The sequence below is a fragment of the Schistocerca gregaria genome, chromosome 9 (assembly GCF_023897955.1).
Source record: "Schistocerca gregaria isolate iqSchGreg1 chromosome 9, iqSchGreg1.2, whole genome shotgun sequence".
Taxonomy (NCBI): domain Eukaryota; kingdom Metazoa; phylum Arthropoda; class Insecta; order Orthoptera; family Acrididae; genus Schistocerca; species Schistocerca gregaria.
In genome coordinates this window covers 72,671,443-72,688,026 of record NC_064928.1, presented here as the reverse complement: position 1 = coordinate 72,688,026, position 16,584 = coordinate 72,671,443, and the positions used below count along the sequence as shown (strand labels likewise).

Below are 16,584 nucleotides of genomic sequence, written 5' to 3'. Positions count from 1 at the left end.
ATTTCAGAAACTGCACAACTTGCTGGGTATTAGAGGAGTGCTGTAGTGGTGTTTTCAGAAGGCTGTGAAACCAAGCGTAAACCATGTCCACACATTGTGGAGTTGGGTCGCCACCTCTCATTACAGATGTTGGACGGCGAAAACTGGGCACACTAGTAAAACAGGACAGGCAGCGAACTGTGGCGGAGCTGCTGGGCTGTGAACAAGTGTGTCTGAACACACAGTGCACTGAACACTCCTGACGATGGGTCTCTGCAGCTGACGACCCATGTGTGTTCCAATATTCACAACATGACATTGGCAACTATGAGGAAATGGATATGTAACCATTGGCAATGGATGTTGGCGTAGTGGCAGAGGATTGCATGGTCTGATGAGTCCCAAAACCTTCTTCATCATACCGATGGCAGGGCGCAAATTCTTGTCTTCCAGAGGAACAGCTCATTAACACCTGTACTTCAGGACGGAGACGAGATGATGGCAGCTCCATTACGCTCTGGGAAACATTCACATGGGCATCTGTAGGTCCAGTGGAGGTCGTGCAATGCAACATGATGGCCAAAGAGTATTATACACTGGTTGCAGACCACATACACCCTTTCATACCATCTGTGTTTTCTGACAGCACAGGCATTTTTCAACATGATAATGTGCCATGCTACAAGGTCAGGAGTGTGATGGAGTGCTATGAGGAACATAGTGAAGAGTTTGAATTTATGTGCTGGCTCCCACTCGCCAGATCTGAACCTGATCTGGGATGTAAATGTATGGGAATTAAGTGACTTGTACGTGCAGATGTGATGGCAACTCCCTTCAGCGAGCTACTAAGGCCTCATTGCTACCATTTAATGTTGTGTCGCCACTGTTATGCATGCCAAAGATGGATATGGCAGCTATTAGTTAGGTCATAATGATCCATTGATCAGTGTATATTGCTATGAGGTAAAGATGTTCGTCTTTTCAGACTCTTTTAGTGCCCTACAATCAATGCTGGGAATATATCCAAGATATGGAACTATGGAAAAAAAGTGCAGCAACCTCAGACTGGAACAAAAGGAGTGGGCATACCTCCTAGGAATGAGGATATGTTGATAAAGAAGGGAAGGACTAGCCCCAACCCCCACACCGCCAAGATGCAGCAGAAAAGGAGACATGCATACCTAGCACCTCCTTTCGACGGGACTGGTGTTATTGGTGTTTACCTACGTGATGTTACTTTGCTTTTGAGGTGTGAGATTATATGTGAATGTGAATACAGTACAAAACACAAGGAAATAAACTACGAAATTTTCTGAACTCTATCAATCCCGTGATGTGTCTTTCCACTTGCTCTGATCGATTAAAGCGCTTTTAACTGCACAATGACACTCAGTGATCTTTCTCAACAAGTAATCACAACATGATGTGCCTGTTGTGGAGTGTCACACTACACTGATCATCCAAAACACTGCCCACTGTGATGTTGGATGCAGCCTGGTGGCGTTGCAAGAATGTAACATGGTAAGAAAGGTATGTAAGTGGAGCAGACATCGACATGGATTCACCCTAGCGAAGATATGGGCTGCAAATGGAGAAAACCATTGAGATAAGCGAGTGTGGCAAAGGCCAGATTGTTATTACGCAAAGCCTGTGAACTAGTATCTGGAAAATGACGAAGCTGGTTAAATCTCCTTGTGTTACTCTCATGAGCATCTACAGAAAGAGGGAGGAGGACAGTAAAACCACCACTAAGCGCTGCATGGATACATCCACAACTCTTCACAGAACATGGGGTTCAGAGACTTGTCTACTCTGCAAAGTAGGGTAGATGGTGGTCCGTGGCATCTCTACCGAAAGAGCACAATGCTAGTGCACACACAAGTGGTTTGGAGCACACCATTCATTGTAAATTGTTGAACATGGAGCCCCAGAGCAGACCATTCCAGTAGTAGGACAAAGAGAGCATTGTCCGAGATTGTGGGTTGCCTACATCAGGAGGAAGCATAGATTCTGGGGGACACCTAGTGTTCTCTTTTGATTCACAGCTCCGTAACCTATTGTTCTGCTAAGTGCGTTATAACCCCTGGGGATAACCTGTCCCTCTGAGGGACACCCCTTCCCAGTCCCTCCACCCCCCTCCTCCTCCCCATCCCCCTGGGAACTCCCACTGCCGATACAACACTCTTCCAGGCCTGAGTTATTCGAATAACTCCCTGCGACTCTTTCAATTTCATTGATTAATTAATTAAATCTCTCAATTAATTAACCCATCCCCCTCTGGGAAACCTCCAGCCCTCCCCCTCCCTCCCCCACGTGGAAATTGGCGGGAAAAGAAAAGGACTCAGTTGATCACCCATTTGCTGGAAATCGATAGCAGCGTATTGAACATTATCTAAACAGTTTCTGGTATAAAAGGCAATATGTGGAATATTGTTTATTTAAACATTTTATAGGATAAAAGACAGTGTTTGGAATATACTTTATTTATTTAAAGAATTTGTTGGGAAATTGACTGTAGTGTATGGAGTACTGTTTATTCAACAATTTGTGGGTGACAAGGAAGTTTGAAATATTTAAACAGTTGTGGCACTTATTTTTTCTGATCATACATGGAAATGATGATTGAGGTTAGTTTATATTTTTCCTGGAGTCAGGGATGTTAAAGTACTTGCTTTTTCTTTTCCTCACTTTCTGAAGTACTCTGATGTCTAAATGCAAGTGGGAAAATCAGTGCAATTACTTGTCTAAATTTCCATGAGATATCTCGAAAACCATATCAGATCGTAAAAAAAACACTAACACACACAGATTCCTTTAATTCTAAGCACTGTCCTACAGACAAGAAAAAACTGTTCTTTGGTGGATTTTCCATGTCCTACAAATACTGGGCTGGAGATGTTCTAAAACTACAATGGCAGGTGGTTTATAACATCCACCTGCCCAAACTAGAGGAACATCATCTGTTTGGACTTGTCTCTGAACACTCGAACAAAGAAGACATCACATGACTCTCAGCTGTCTTGGAACTTTCTGTAATTGCCTTGCTCTGAACCTGTCCTGTTTGAACCAGTCTGTGGAGACTTCTATGCCCCAGACAAAGGATGTCTTGCGACTCTCTGATGTCATCAAAGTCATGTAAATGGAGTATCCTGATTGGTTCTTACTGAATTTACCTGCCAAAATGCTCCTGCTCATCTGGCAGCACTGTCCCCCTCTTTTTGCCGACGGACAAGTTACTACAATTTCAACAGCGAACTATTTTGTACAGATAGAAAAACATACAGCAGTCATATAGCACTGACAGTTAAACCATGCAAAATGTTCTACCAATCATGAATGGTTGAACTGCCCGTTTGGGAAAAACTTTGGAAATTTGTGGTAAGGTCTTATGGGACCAAACTGCTGATTTCATCGGTCCCTAAGCTTACACACAATTAATCTAACTTAAACTAACTTACATTAAGGACAACACACACACAAACCTCTGCCTGGGGGGGTCAGCCACACGAACCGAGACAAGGCGTCCTAGACTGCTCAGCTACCCCGCGCGGCTGCCTGTTTGGGGACTTCTGTATGTGTGCCTGTTATCAGGATGCCACCGTGAAATCAAAACCGCCCAATTTCCTATTACAGATCACGTTGTAAATACCTCCAACCATGGACAGGATATCGGCCTCCTCTGATCTCATGGACCCCCCCCCCCCCCCCAAACCAAGATTCATGTGTAGGCATTCTATTGATTGCGGAATTCCAGATTGGCTACTTGTCTCTGTTCCTCCCAAGAGGCCAATCCCTGTTTGTCTGTGTGAACCAACATCTCTAAACATGCAGACAGAGGTTTTCATCTCTCCTCAGCATACTGGACACAAGGGAAGAGCTGACGCAATTTCCATATAAAAAGTAGGAAGAAATAATCCATTTGCACTACCCTATCAAATTAATCGTTTAACAATTTACAGGAGTCAAATAGATCCCTTAAAACACTCACCTCGACCTTATGATGATCCTTATTTGCAGTAAAACATATTTCTTATACTTGAGTATCACATGGAAATATGATGCAAATCACATAATGAAGTTTCCGCCACAAATAGATTGTAGTGCTAAATATATCTGTGAGAGAGCTCAAACACACTTCTCCAGCAAAATGTTTCCACTAAACATATCTGGTGAAAAAAATTCTACCAACCACACAAACTCATGATCATGAAGTACATGCTGTCCATATTCAGAGTAGCCCGATCTGTGCTGGCTACGAGAGACCTGCACATGTGCCGGCCCTAGTGGTAGCTGCATGCCCATGCCCCGGCATCAAATGGCTCTGAGCACTATGGGACTTAATTCTGAGGTCATCAGTCCCCTAGAACTTACAACTACTTAATCCTAACTAACCTAAGAACGTCACACACAGCCATGCCCGAGGCAGGATTCGAACCTGCGCCCGTAGCGGTCGGGCCGTTCCAGGCTGTAGCGTCTAGAACCGCTCGGCACACCGGCCGGCTCACCCGGCATCCACATGCCCATCAAACACTCAGTGGTCAGAAAGAGACTGTCACCAAACACTCAACCAATTAATTTAGATGCGTGTAATAATCGTCCAGTGCATACACCCATCATTATGAGTCTTCTCACGCAACACACACGTCTGCTTCCGTCGCCACTCACCCGGCACGCTGGCCACTATGCTAGGCCTGCTGCCACTGGCAAGAACAGACAGATCGGTTATAGCTAACTGCAGTTATACCTAACTGCCTGACAAAGGCCGACCTAATCCGTTACTTACAGTCGCCGACTCCTTGTGGCCACCCGTGCCTCCGGCTGTGGTACACTGTGAAACAAACAGCTGCAGCTTGGGTGTACATATACAGTAGTTCTAACCGATTCCACCCTGACATAGACCGCCCTCCCCGCCCCCAACTTAAAAAAAAACACCCAATCCGAGAAATTGATGTTGTTGACCATACGCCTCGAATTTCTCATGTAAAATGTAAATTTTCTCGCTTTTGTACAGTTTCTCTCTGAAGACAGAAGAAATCGACGCTGTCACATCGCTAAAGTATCGTTACTTGTCGTGAAAATCGTGTAACAGTATCACTTAGGCTACATTTCCTCTAAGTATTTTTTTTATGAAGTAAAACAGATCTATTCTTATCAGCCTAATGTCGGATATGTCATACATCAAAGGACTAGAATCTTAAACTCATTTTTGATTTGTAATGTAATGCTAAGATCTACCTCTGACACAGGATGCCGCTCACTTTCGAACACCCTTAAAATAGCATCGCCACATACTACTTCTCTTAAAGTAGCAACACAGAGAAGTTGTAAATATCAGGTTTATACTACATATCACATTATAGATTTGGTAATACATATAATTTTTATTACTATGATTGTCACTCCCTGTATATGTAGGAGACTGAAATTTCGTTAAAATTATTTCTCTCTACTTTTGATGCCGAAATTGCGCCAGCTCTCCCTTTGTCTTCAGCATTAGCCATTAGGAACACAGTCCTCTGAGGAGAGATGAAAACTTATGTCTGCATGTTTGGAGATGTTGGCTCACACAGACAAACAGGGAGAAACAGACAGGAAGCGAGTCTGGAATTTCCCAGTCAACAGAATGAATCTTTGTTGATCAGAGGAGTTGGCCTCCTCTGATGGGAATGGGACATTGGGCGGTTTTGACCTTCGTGGCGGCGTCCAGACGATAGACAAACACGCAGGGGACCCCAAACGGGCACTTCCCCCATCCATGATCTGCAGAACAATTTTGCATGATTTAACTGTATGACTGTATGATTGCGGTATGCTTTTCGATCTGTACAAAATAGTTTGGCGCTGAAATTGTATTAATTTGTCCACCTGCAGAAAGTGGTGGGCAGTGCTCCCACACCGGCAATAACATTTTGGTGGGTAAATTCAGTAAGGACCAATCAGAATGCTCCATTCACGGGAAGTTCCACGATGTCACAAGAGTCGGGAGCATAGGAGTTTCCACAGACTGGTTGGAACAGGATGGGGCCAGAGCAAGGTATCTACAGAAAGTTCCATGATGTCTGAGAGTCATGTCATGTCCTCTTTGTGCCAATGGTCAGAGACAAGTCCGAGCAGACGACGCAACTCTGGTGTAGTCAGGTGGGATGCTGTACCCCACTCGCTATTGTGGCTTTAGAACATCTCCAGACCTTCATTTGAAAGGCATGAAAAATCCGCCGAAATTTCCTGCCATTTTTCTCGTTTCAAGGACATTGCTTCGAATTCGAGGAGAATCTTCTGGATATCCGATTTACTGTGTGTCTGTGATTTTCTTTTTTTTCACGATCTGTTGTGAGTTTCGAGATATCTCATGAAATTTTAGACATGTAATTGTTCTGATTTCGCTGTCTGTGCTTTGACAGCAGTGTGCTTCGAAAGAAGAGAAAAATAAAAGATAAGTACCTTAATATCCCTGACTCCAGCAACAAATATAAATTAATCCCATTCAGTGTTTCCATTTGTGATCGAAATAAAAAATTGCTACAATTGTTTGGTATTCCACATTGTCTTACCATCCACAAATTGTTTATATAAACAAGACACTGCCTTATCATCCACAAATTGTTCAAATAAACAGTATTCCATACACTGCAGACAATTTCCTGACAAATTCTTTAAATAAAGAAACTGTATTGAAAACACATGCTCTGTATCCCATAAACTGTGTAAATAAACAGTATTCAAGATATGGCCTTTTCTGCCAGAAATTCTTGAAACAATACTTCATACACTGCAATTGATTTCCTGTAAGTGGCCAATCAACTGCGTCTTTTTCCCGCCATTTCCAGGTGAGGGAGGTGAGGCAGAGGGCTGGAGGTTTCCCCAGAGGGAGAGGGTTTAATTAATTGATCTATTTAATTAATTAATCAATGAAATTGAAAGAGTGGGAGGGAACTATTCGAATAACTTGGGCCTGGAAATGTGTTGTATCGGCGAGGGGAATTCCCAGGTGGGTGGGGAGGAGGACATGGAGTGGAAGCGGTAGGGTGGTTTCTCAGAAGGACTCATTATTCCCAGGGGCTATAATCCACTTACCGGAACAATAGGTTAAGGAGCTGTCAGTCAAAAGAGAACTCTAGGCTTCTCTCTGAATTCATGCTTGCCCCTGACATTGGCAACCTGCAATGTGAGGCGATGTTCTATTTGTTATGCTACTCACCCGTACTTGTTCAGAGAGTGATCCAATGACATCATCAATTCCGACTGCAGTGGGCATGGAGTTATCAGGATTCGATCAATGGTAACGTGTCGGCCCTTCTGGTGAATTACATTTTTGCTACACTAGGTCGATGGTCATCTCTACAAACGCCGTCATTGAGGTGAACGGCCGCTCTAAACATGCAGTGCGCCATGGATGCAGACTGCTGGAAGCAGTTTTATGCTATCTGATTGCAGAGCAGCTGTGGTAGTAACTGAAGCCATGTTGACTGCTGCGAACCACTTACACCCTTTCATGCTTGATGTCTTTCCCGACGACGATGTCACCTTTCAGCAGCATAATTGTCCATGTCTCGGAGCCAAAATCATGCTACAGTGGTTTGAGGAGCATTATTGTGAACTCACTTTGATGTGTCGGCAACTAAATTCGCCTGCTGTAAATCCTATGGAACCCATCTGGGTCGTTATCGGGCGCCATCACTGCGGCTCGCTATTTGCGCCAATTACATGGCCTGTGCGTAGACATCTAATGCCACATACCCTCACAAACCTACCAACGAACTGTTGGATCCCTCACACACAGAATCAGTGATGAATTTCGTTACAGAGACAGGCAAACAAGCTATTAATCAGGTGGTCATAACGTTTTGGCTAATCAGTGTATACAGGCTGTTTTATTTTCTAAAGTGGGTGCAATTAATTTATTGAAATCTGTCCTTCTCCTTGTATTAAAAAATGAGATAAATGTGAAAAATATTTAAAAATCACATGAAATTCGATTCCAATGTCTAAAGTGACTCCAGGAATATGCTACAACCCCTTGTATATTGCTTGCATGTGGGTCATAAGGACAAGATTAGATTAATTAAGCATGCACAGAGGCATTTAAATATTCCGCATAAGGATGCAGGGCCCTGTTAGTGTTACTATAATTTTCATTTGTGCTGGGTATTGTTGTGAAACAAATTTATGACACAATTTTTGTCCGTAGTTTCCAGTGTAATCCCCGTTGGCTTGGAAGACAACAGAAATGACGACATGCTGACAGGGACGGGCAATGTCATACAATGCAGCACTGACAAGGAAGCACCCTATGACCATAATTATGTACACAGCTGCACCATCTGCAGAAGGACATTCGCAATATTGCAGGACCTGAAGGAGGACAATCAGACGGACAGTCTTGAATTTCTGCATTCCTGCAGTGTTGTCGCAAAACAGTCCCACGAAACAGCGACATGAAAGAGCAGTTACGTCCGCATGCACGGATCGGACATTATGTGTGTGTGAAGTGTGTCACAAAACATTCACAAGTGGCACTGTACCCAAGAAACACTCATTTCTGCATATGGACGAAAGTCCATATACACTCCTGCAAATTGAAATAAGAACACCGTAAATTCATTGACCCAGGAAGGGGAAACTTTATTGACACATTCCTGGGGTCAGATACATCACATGATCACACTGACAGAACCACAGGCACATAGACACAGGCAACAGAGCATGCACAATGTCGGCACTAGTACAGCGTATATCCACCTTTCGCAGCAATGCAGGCTGCTATTCTCCCATGGAGACGATCGTAGAGATGCTGGATGTAGTCCTGTGGAACGGCTTGCCATGCCATTTCCACCTGGCGCCTCAGTTGGACCAGCGTTCGTGCTGGACGTGCAGACCGTGTGAGACGACGCTTCATCCAGTCCCAAACACGCTCAATGGGGGACAGGTCTTGCTGGCCAGGGTAGTTGACTTACACCTTCTAGAGCACGTTGGGTGGCACGGGATACATGCGGACGTGCATTGTCCTGTTGGAACAGCAAGTTCCCTTGCCGGTCTAGGAATGGTAGAACAATGGGTTCGATGACGGTTTGGATGTACCGTGCACTATTCAGTGTCCCCTCGACGATCACCAGAGGTGTACGGCCAGTGTAAGAGATCGCTCCCCACACCATGATGCCGGGTGTTGGCCCTGTGTGCCTCAGTCGTATGCAGTCCTGATTGTGGCGCTCACCTGCACGGCGCCAAACACGCATACGACCATCATTGTCACCAAGGCAGAAGCGACTCTCATCGCTGAAGACGACACGTCTCCATTCGTCCCTCCATTCACGCCTGTCGCGACACCACTGGAGGCGGGCTGCACGATGTTGGGGCGTGAGCGGAAGACGGCCTAACGGTGTGCGGGACCGTAGCCCAGCTTCATGGAGACGGTTGAGAATGGTCCTCGCCGATACCCCAGGAGCAACAGTGTCCCTAATTTGCAGGGAAGTGTGCGGTGCGGTCCCCTACGGCACTGCGTAGGATCCTACGGTCTTGGCGTGCATCCGTGCGTCGCTGCGGTCCGGTCCCAGGTCGACGGGCACGTGCACCTTCCGCCGACCACTGGCAACAACATCGATGTACTGTGGAGACCTAACGCCCCACGTGTTGAGCAATTCGGCGGTACGTCCACCCGGCCTCCCGCATGCCCACTATACGCCCTCGCTCAAAGTCCGTCAACTGCACATACGGTTCACGTCCACACTGTCGCGGCATGCTACCAGTGTTAAAGACTGCGATGGAGCTCCGTATGCCACAGCAAACTGGCTGACACTGACGGCGGCGGTGCACAAATGCTGCGCAGTTAGCGCCATTCGACGGCCAACACCGCGGTTCCTGGTGTGTCCGCTGTGCCGTGCGTGTGATCATTGCCTGTACAGCCCTCTCGCAGTGTCCGGAGCAAGTATGGTGGGTCTGACACACCGGTGTCATTGTGTTCTTTTTTCCATTTCCAGGAGTGTATTTGGCATGTAAAACGAATGACATTCTATACCAAGGGCCACCTGAAAGCACATTTAAGTCTGCGCACTGGTATCAGTCGTCGTGTGGTGAAGTGTAAGAAAGCGTTCACCAAAAACACTCGCCTGAAGCAGCATTCACATCTGCACAGGGGTGTGTCACAAGACCTTTCCAACCACGGCCACCCTGAAGGAGCACATAGGACTGCACATCGGTGAACGTCCTCATATCTGTCAAGTGTGTCACAAGACGTTCTCAGATAAGTGCAGACTGAGGCAACTTCCACAAGTGTAGAGTCCGCGCAGAATGCCCATGGCCGGTAGATGCGCAGAATGTGCTCACATATGGGGCGGGATGTAATGATGGGGGATGTGGACAGGCGCTGTAGGGGAAGTGCGAAGCGGTGGAGGGGGAAGTGCCATTCTAAAAAGAAGCCTACGCTCTCATTTTCTTTAAATATGAAGTAGGGTCCCTCCACATCTACACTCACATGGTGACCATTCAAAAAGACCTACTACCACCTCTGCTTTGGTTAGTATATAAAAAATAATTCTGCCGAAGATGCAGCGATTTACTGTAGCCTTGCTTGTTAACCACTTGTAATTGCCATAGAAGTGTCTTGAGTGGTGAATTCTGAGTAAAACCTACTCATTTCCCTGGTTGCCATGTTAAAATCTGCGTCTTTTGCAAAATGCAATGAAATTTACACAGTCTCACGTCACCAACAGACATAATTGTCAGAGAATGCTGACACAGTGGTTTAATTTTATTAAGTGAGGAGGTGAGGAAAAGTAAGGTCAGTAGCTTATGAAAAAGCACTTTCTCGGTACAGACAAACGTATAATGTCTTCAATTATGTAAAGCCCACATCATTTCTCGTTTCACGTGCCATCGATGGCCCTTAAAAATTTCATTCTTTCATCTAAAAGGTGTGTAGTGTGGAATTACACGGTAGGCTATGAAGTTTTACATAATAACGGCATAAATAGTGTCCTCCTTGCTGGTTATCATTTGCCAAAATCCCATTTCGATATCTCAAACCGTTTCTGAAATGTGAGGAATGTTGTGGATACTCGCCGTAACGTGCTCGCCTCCCATGCAAGGGTCCCCGGCTTCAATTGCCGGGCGGACTGGAGATTTCCTCCATTCGGGGACTGTGTGTTGTGTTGTCCTCGTCAATTCGGATCACTTTTATCGAGATTGGTGACAAGTCTAAAGAAATATTCAAAATGAAGTTAAAATCTTCTGAGTTATTAGGCCGCGTCATGTTTCTTCTAAAATGATCGACGTTTCGACCCCTCTGCTCTGATCTTCCTCAGGAACTTCTGGTGTCCACTACTGCTAGAACATGACGCTGCCTAATAACCCAGAAGATTTTAACTTCAGTGACAACGGCCACAAAAGCGTGCAGACTTACATAAATATTCAATATGTTAGCTAAATTTCTTACGCAGCAACTTATTGTGTAATATGCACCAAATCCAAACTCATAGCGACCTCAAATCATCAACGAAATAATGGGCACATCATAAAGAGCCTGGCGCATGAACCTACAAGCAAATCAAAAATGATTTTTTTACCAAGTGCTTCCTGTAAACTTGTTTAAGGAAGATTGCAGGGCGTGCGCCTCGATTTTGTCATTACTGAGCAGCCGAAAGGTGGGGAACACTAGTTGGTCGCCTCCCTCCGAACGAACGAATGAACTCGCACGGTGCCTTAGAGGAATACTAGCCACTGCACATCATCCACCGTATCCTGGTCGGACTCTAGCAACACCACCTAGACTGCAGGCCTGCGCGCACACTTGTGACGTCACACACTGATGGCCGGGTCTGTACCGGAACGCTGCTGTTAAGCACTCTGCAGTTATACCAACTTTACAAGCTTTAGAGCTGAAACTGCGTAGGCATTCTCGTGCTTTCCACTTCTACATGGCCTTGTAAGGAAAGTATCGAAATTTATATCACTGCGTAAAGTAACTGAACAAAACTGCATATGTTATTTCAAGATGTAAGATTTTTTTGACAATTTGCCTTAAATACGCGTTTCTAGGCTTGAATACAAACTGTAATTTTAAATTCTGGCTTTTACCTCAGGAGCTACGTTTTCTTGGAGTAAAAAATCGGCAATATGCAACAACAAGCAGACGTTTTCGGTTTTAAATTAAGCAGCTGGAGCTTCTACAGAATTTAAGAATTTGTTTCCCCGGTTATTTCCGTAAATTTTCCTCCCCACTTCAAAATTTGCTGACCTCACACGAAAGTCAAATCATTCGACGAAATGGAGCACCTCCTGACATAATGTTTAATAAACCAAAAAACCCGAAAAAATATTTTACTTCCCTGTTTCTCCAGAACTTTAGAACCTTAAACGTGAAAATATTGTTTCTCCTATATCTTTGACTGAAGGATAGTGCTGTTAATTTAATCACAATGTACTTACCTCGAAATTCTGCTTTCTGTACTGCTTAATCAGTCGAACACTGAATTCATCAAAGCAATTTTTTAAGGTAGTTTACTCGAGTTGAAATTATTTCCGAATAACTGTATGTAAAACTGAACAAAATTATTCTGAAGCTCTCCCAAATAAAAGTACTGGAAACTCAATAATCTGGTAGGAATGATAAGGAATACGAAACATTTTCGAGCCACACTAATTAATATGACTATTCGGTGTGATAATAGTTGAAAATATGAGACACATTCGTATTAACCTCGCAGCAATGGTCCAGAATTAAGAAACAAATTATAATGGCACATAATACATAAGTGTTTTTAAAAACAATTGGCAAATGTGGTGCAATGGAAACAAATAACAGGCTATAAATTTTTTGTCATTTACTTACCCTTGAATGATGCGTAGACACAAATTCCTATCTGGGAATAGCTGCAATCCAGCGATTTCTCAACGTCACACATTAGGGAAATCGAAACATGTGCACTTTCATACCTTTTTGGGGTTTATAATTTCCCTGGCAAAAGGGAATGCAACACTTGTATCCCATACTTCGAAGAACTCTAGGTGAATACTGTATGAAATATATATCAGTTTCTCGTGGCACACACTTTCAACACAACATATACGCCAACAGGACTGCGGACTAAAGATAAGATGGCCAGCAGTTCGTGATGTCACGTGCCAAGATGGCCGCTGTGCGTAGGCCTTGTATCTAGAAGGCTTTGAATCTACGTTGGTGAATGACCTTACAACTGTGACATCTGCCACAAGACATTATCGCACAGCTCAACCCTGAAGTAACATTCACGAGTACCCACTGGTGACGCCAGCCATAATCGTCCTTATTTGTGCGAAGCGTGACAGGAAACGTTGACAGTCAGCACTGCGATCAGGAAACACTCATCTCTGCACACACGCGAACGGCCACATATTTTTCATGTACGTCAAATGACATTCAAAACCAAGAGTGTCCTCAACTCACATTTACGTGTGCACCCTGGGATCCATGCTTGTGTGTGTGAAGCGTGTCACAAGATGATCACAAAAAGATCCAACCCGAACTAGCACTCATGTCTTCACACGGAAGAACAGAAACATTGGTGATGATCCTGTATTAGGCTAAAATATCAAATACTGCATCTGCATCATGATGATTATAACAATACTCACTTTAAAAGATGGATTATGAGGGCGTGTTGTCACAAAATACAACATCAAGGGCCGGTTGTACAATCTGCGGTTAGCAGCCATTAAGGCTATTCATGGGATAGCGTTAAAAAGGCGTTGTACGAAACGGGAACAACGCCTAACCGGAGAATAAACTCGGGATAACTTAACAGGCGATTTCTGGACGGTTAGCGAGCTTTAGGTCTACCTGCTTAGCTGGGGGCAACGTGCTCGCCTCCCATGCAAATGGGCCCGGGTTCGATTCCCGGCCGTGTTGGAGATTTTCTCCGCTCGGGGACTGTGTGTTATGTTGACCTCGTCATCACCATTGTCTTAACAGCTTTTTCTGTTTTAGACAAAACATAGATTTTTTTTGCTATTGGATAACGTTTTGATAAAACAATGGTGCCCCAATTTCACTCAGCCACATTATGTCAATAGCAGAAAATATTGTTCCATTCTGTTTTTTATTGGCAATGCCCCTTTTTGTAAACACCACAGCAGTGTCAGAACAACTCTCTGCCTTTCAGTGACAATATTGGGATCATAAGCCCATTAATGTTTCAGAGCAAGAAAATTGTCCATCATGTAACATTATTCCCAAAAACATTTCAATTATTTGTACTAACTCAAGCTTAATTTAACACAGCAAAATTAACTGGACAGTCAGTTAAGAAAGCTATAGCAGATACCTATTCTATTTCTCAGTTATTAGTAATATCCACATAACCATATCCATATTTATCATAAAGTAATTGTTACCTTTGTTTTATAAGAACATAGCTACTTGTAATTCAGCTAACAGGAATCTTTAGTTATTAAATCTACATAACCATGACAGTCGAAGGAGAGACTGGCAAGTTACGTTTTTAAATTTCTCTTGATCTGTCTCATGTCATTCTTTTCTTTCTTTCAGAAATGAGTCTGTTCCACCAATTATCCAGCTACAACAGACACTGATACTTTGCCTCTGATGATTTCCTTCTATCTATTGGAGACTTCATTGATATTGACAAGGAGACAGCCAGCAGGATTATTAAGGGGATGTGTTTAACACTGGACAACATCCATGAGAGAGAGTCTTTTTAATTATTTCTGTTCCCTGATGTACTTAAATAAAAATAAAATAAAATCAATGTATATTAATATTTTTTATTCTAAAATCAATTGTTTTCATTTTTATTGTCTAATCCTAATTTTTTTCTTTATCGTACAGTTCTTCCTCCATTCTCTGGTTCATATCAAACTAATTTTGGAGCAGAACTGTATGCAACTCTGCCAATTCTTTCACATTTGAGACCAGGTATTTTTATTCTGAAAATAAAACTGACAGTTCTAAGCTGAGATGACTGTAGAAGGGAGAACCGATAGAGGTACTCAGGGTACCCTCCGCCACACACCGTCAGGTGGCTTACGGAGTATGGATGTAGATGTATAAAAAGAACACAGCGAAGGTGTCTCGTCTTCTCTCCCAGATTATATAAAGCTGCTAGAGGTGATTACACAAGCAAAAATTATGTATGAAATAGTTAAAGTTCCTCAAACATTTAGAGTGAGATACAAAAACAGCCTCCAGTTTGATATGTGCACAGGTACATTTCTGCTACAGGATTATAAAAAATGATAATGGTTGCTTATTGTAAATGTTGGCATCTTATTCTCCATAGATACACTAAATATATTTAATAAGTACCACATCATAGAAGCAAGATTTAAATATGCGAAACAAATGCAGTGTGGATGTACAGATGGTGTTCAGTAATTGAGCAATAATATTATCTGTAAAACACCCATTGTTATTGCAGTGAATTAATCATTCTAAGACGTAAATACAATAGCAGCTAGGCAGCAATATCTCTCAGAATTTTCAGTCAAATCAATGTCTATGATGTCACAGTTTATTGAGACTGAGAAGACCAACTATTTCACGAAGCAGACTGCATCCCACAGTTGTGTCTATATTATGTGTCTACTTACAGTTCACCATCTACCATACACCTACATTTTATGGAATATTATTGCATGTTGAAATGTTTTGTCTAAATCGAACTGCCTGTGGCGTTCTTCTGTTGACAACTTTATCAAATGGTTTATTTTGTAGTACATAATTTGGAAGTTATTTTACACTCCTGGAAATGGAAAAAAGAACACATTGACACCGGTGTGTCAGACCCACCATACTTGCTCCGGACACTGCGAGAGGGCTGTACAAGCAATGATCACACGCACGGCACAGCGGACACACCAGGAACCGCGGTGTTGGCCGTCGAATGGCGCTAGCTGCGCAGCATTTGTGCACCGCCGCCGTCAGTGTCAGCCAGTTTGCCGTGGCATACGGAGCTCCATAGCAGTCTTTAACACTGGTAGCATATTGCGACAGCGTGGACGTGAACCGTATGTGCAGTTGACGGACTTTGAGCGAGGGCGTATAGTGGGCATGCGGGAGGCCGGATGGACGTACCGCAGAATTGCTCAACACGTAGGGCGTGAGGTCTCCACAGTACATCGATTTGTCGTCAGTGGTCGGCGGAAGGTGCACGTGCCCGTCGACCTGGGACCGGACCGCAGCGACGCACGGATGCACGCCAAGACCGTAGGATACTACGCAGTGCCGTAGGGGACCGCACCACCACTTCCCAGCAAATTAGGGACACTGTTTCTCCTGGGGTATCGGCGAGGACCATTCTCAACCGTCTCCATGAAGCTGGGCTACGGTCCCGCACACCGTTAGGCCGTCTTCCGCTCACGCCCCAACATCGTGCAGCCCGCCTCCAGTGGTGTCGCGACAGGCGTGAATAGAGGGACGAATGGAGACGTGTCGTCTTCAGCTATGAGAGTCGTTTCTGCCTTGGTGCCAGTGATGGTCGTATGCGTGTTTGGCGCCGTGCAGGTGAGCGCCACAATCAGGACTGCATACGACCGAGGCACACAGGGCCAACACCCGGCATCATGGTGTGGGGAGCGATCTCCTACACTGGCCGTACACCTCTGGTGATCGTCGAG

At 44.2% G+C, this 16,584-nt stretch overlaps 1 protein-coding gene across 2 annotated transcripts in view; it reads left to right on the top strand.

Annotated features, from left to right (window-relative positions):
* LOC126292290 (gastrula zinc finger protein XlCGF52.1-like) overlaps positions 1 to 14,721 on the top strand; it is a 352,295-nt gene extending 337,574 nt beyond the window's left edge. Inside the window, exon 7 of one of the 2 annotated variants that reach the window (XM_049986209.1) lies at positions 14,498 to 14,721. In XM_049986209.1, the coding sequence (XP_049842166.1) occupies positions 14,498 to 14,555 (58 nt within the window). In that variant the 3' untranslated portion in view covers positions 14,556 to 14,721. The remainder of the gene's footprint in view (positions 1 to 14,497) is intronic. The other variant, XM_049986208.1, reaches the window with a different exon arrangement.
* Positions 14,722 to 16,584: the final 1,863 nt, after the last annotated feature.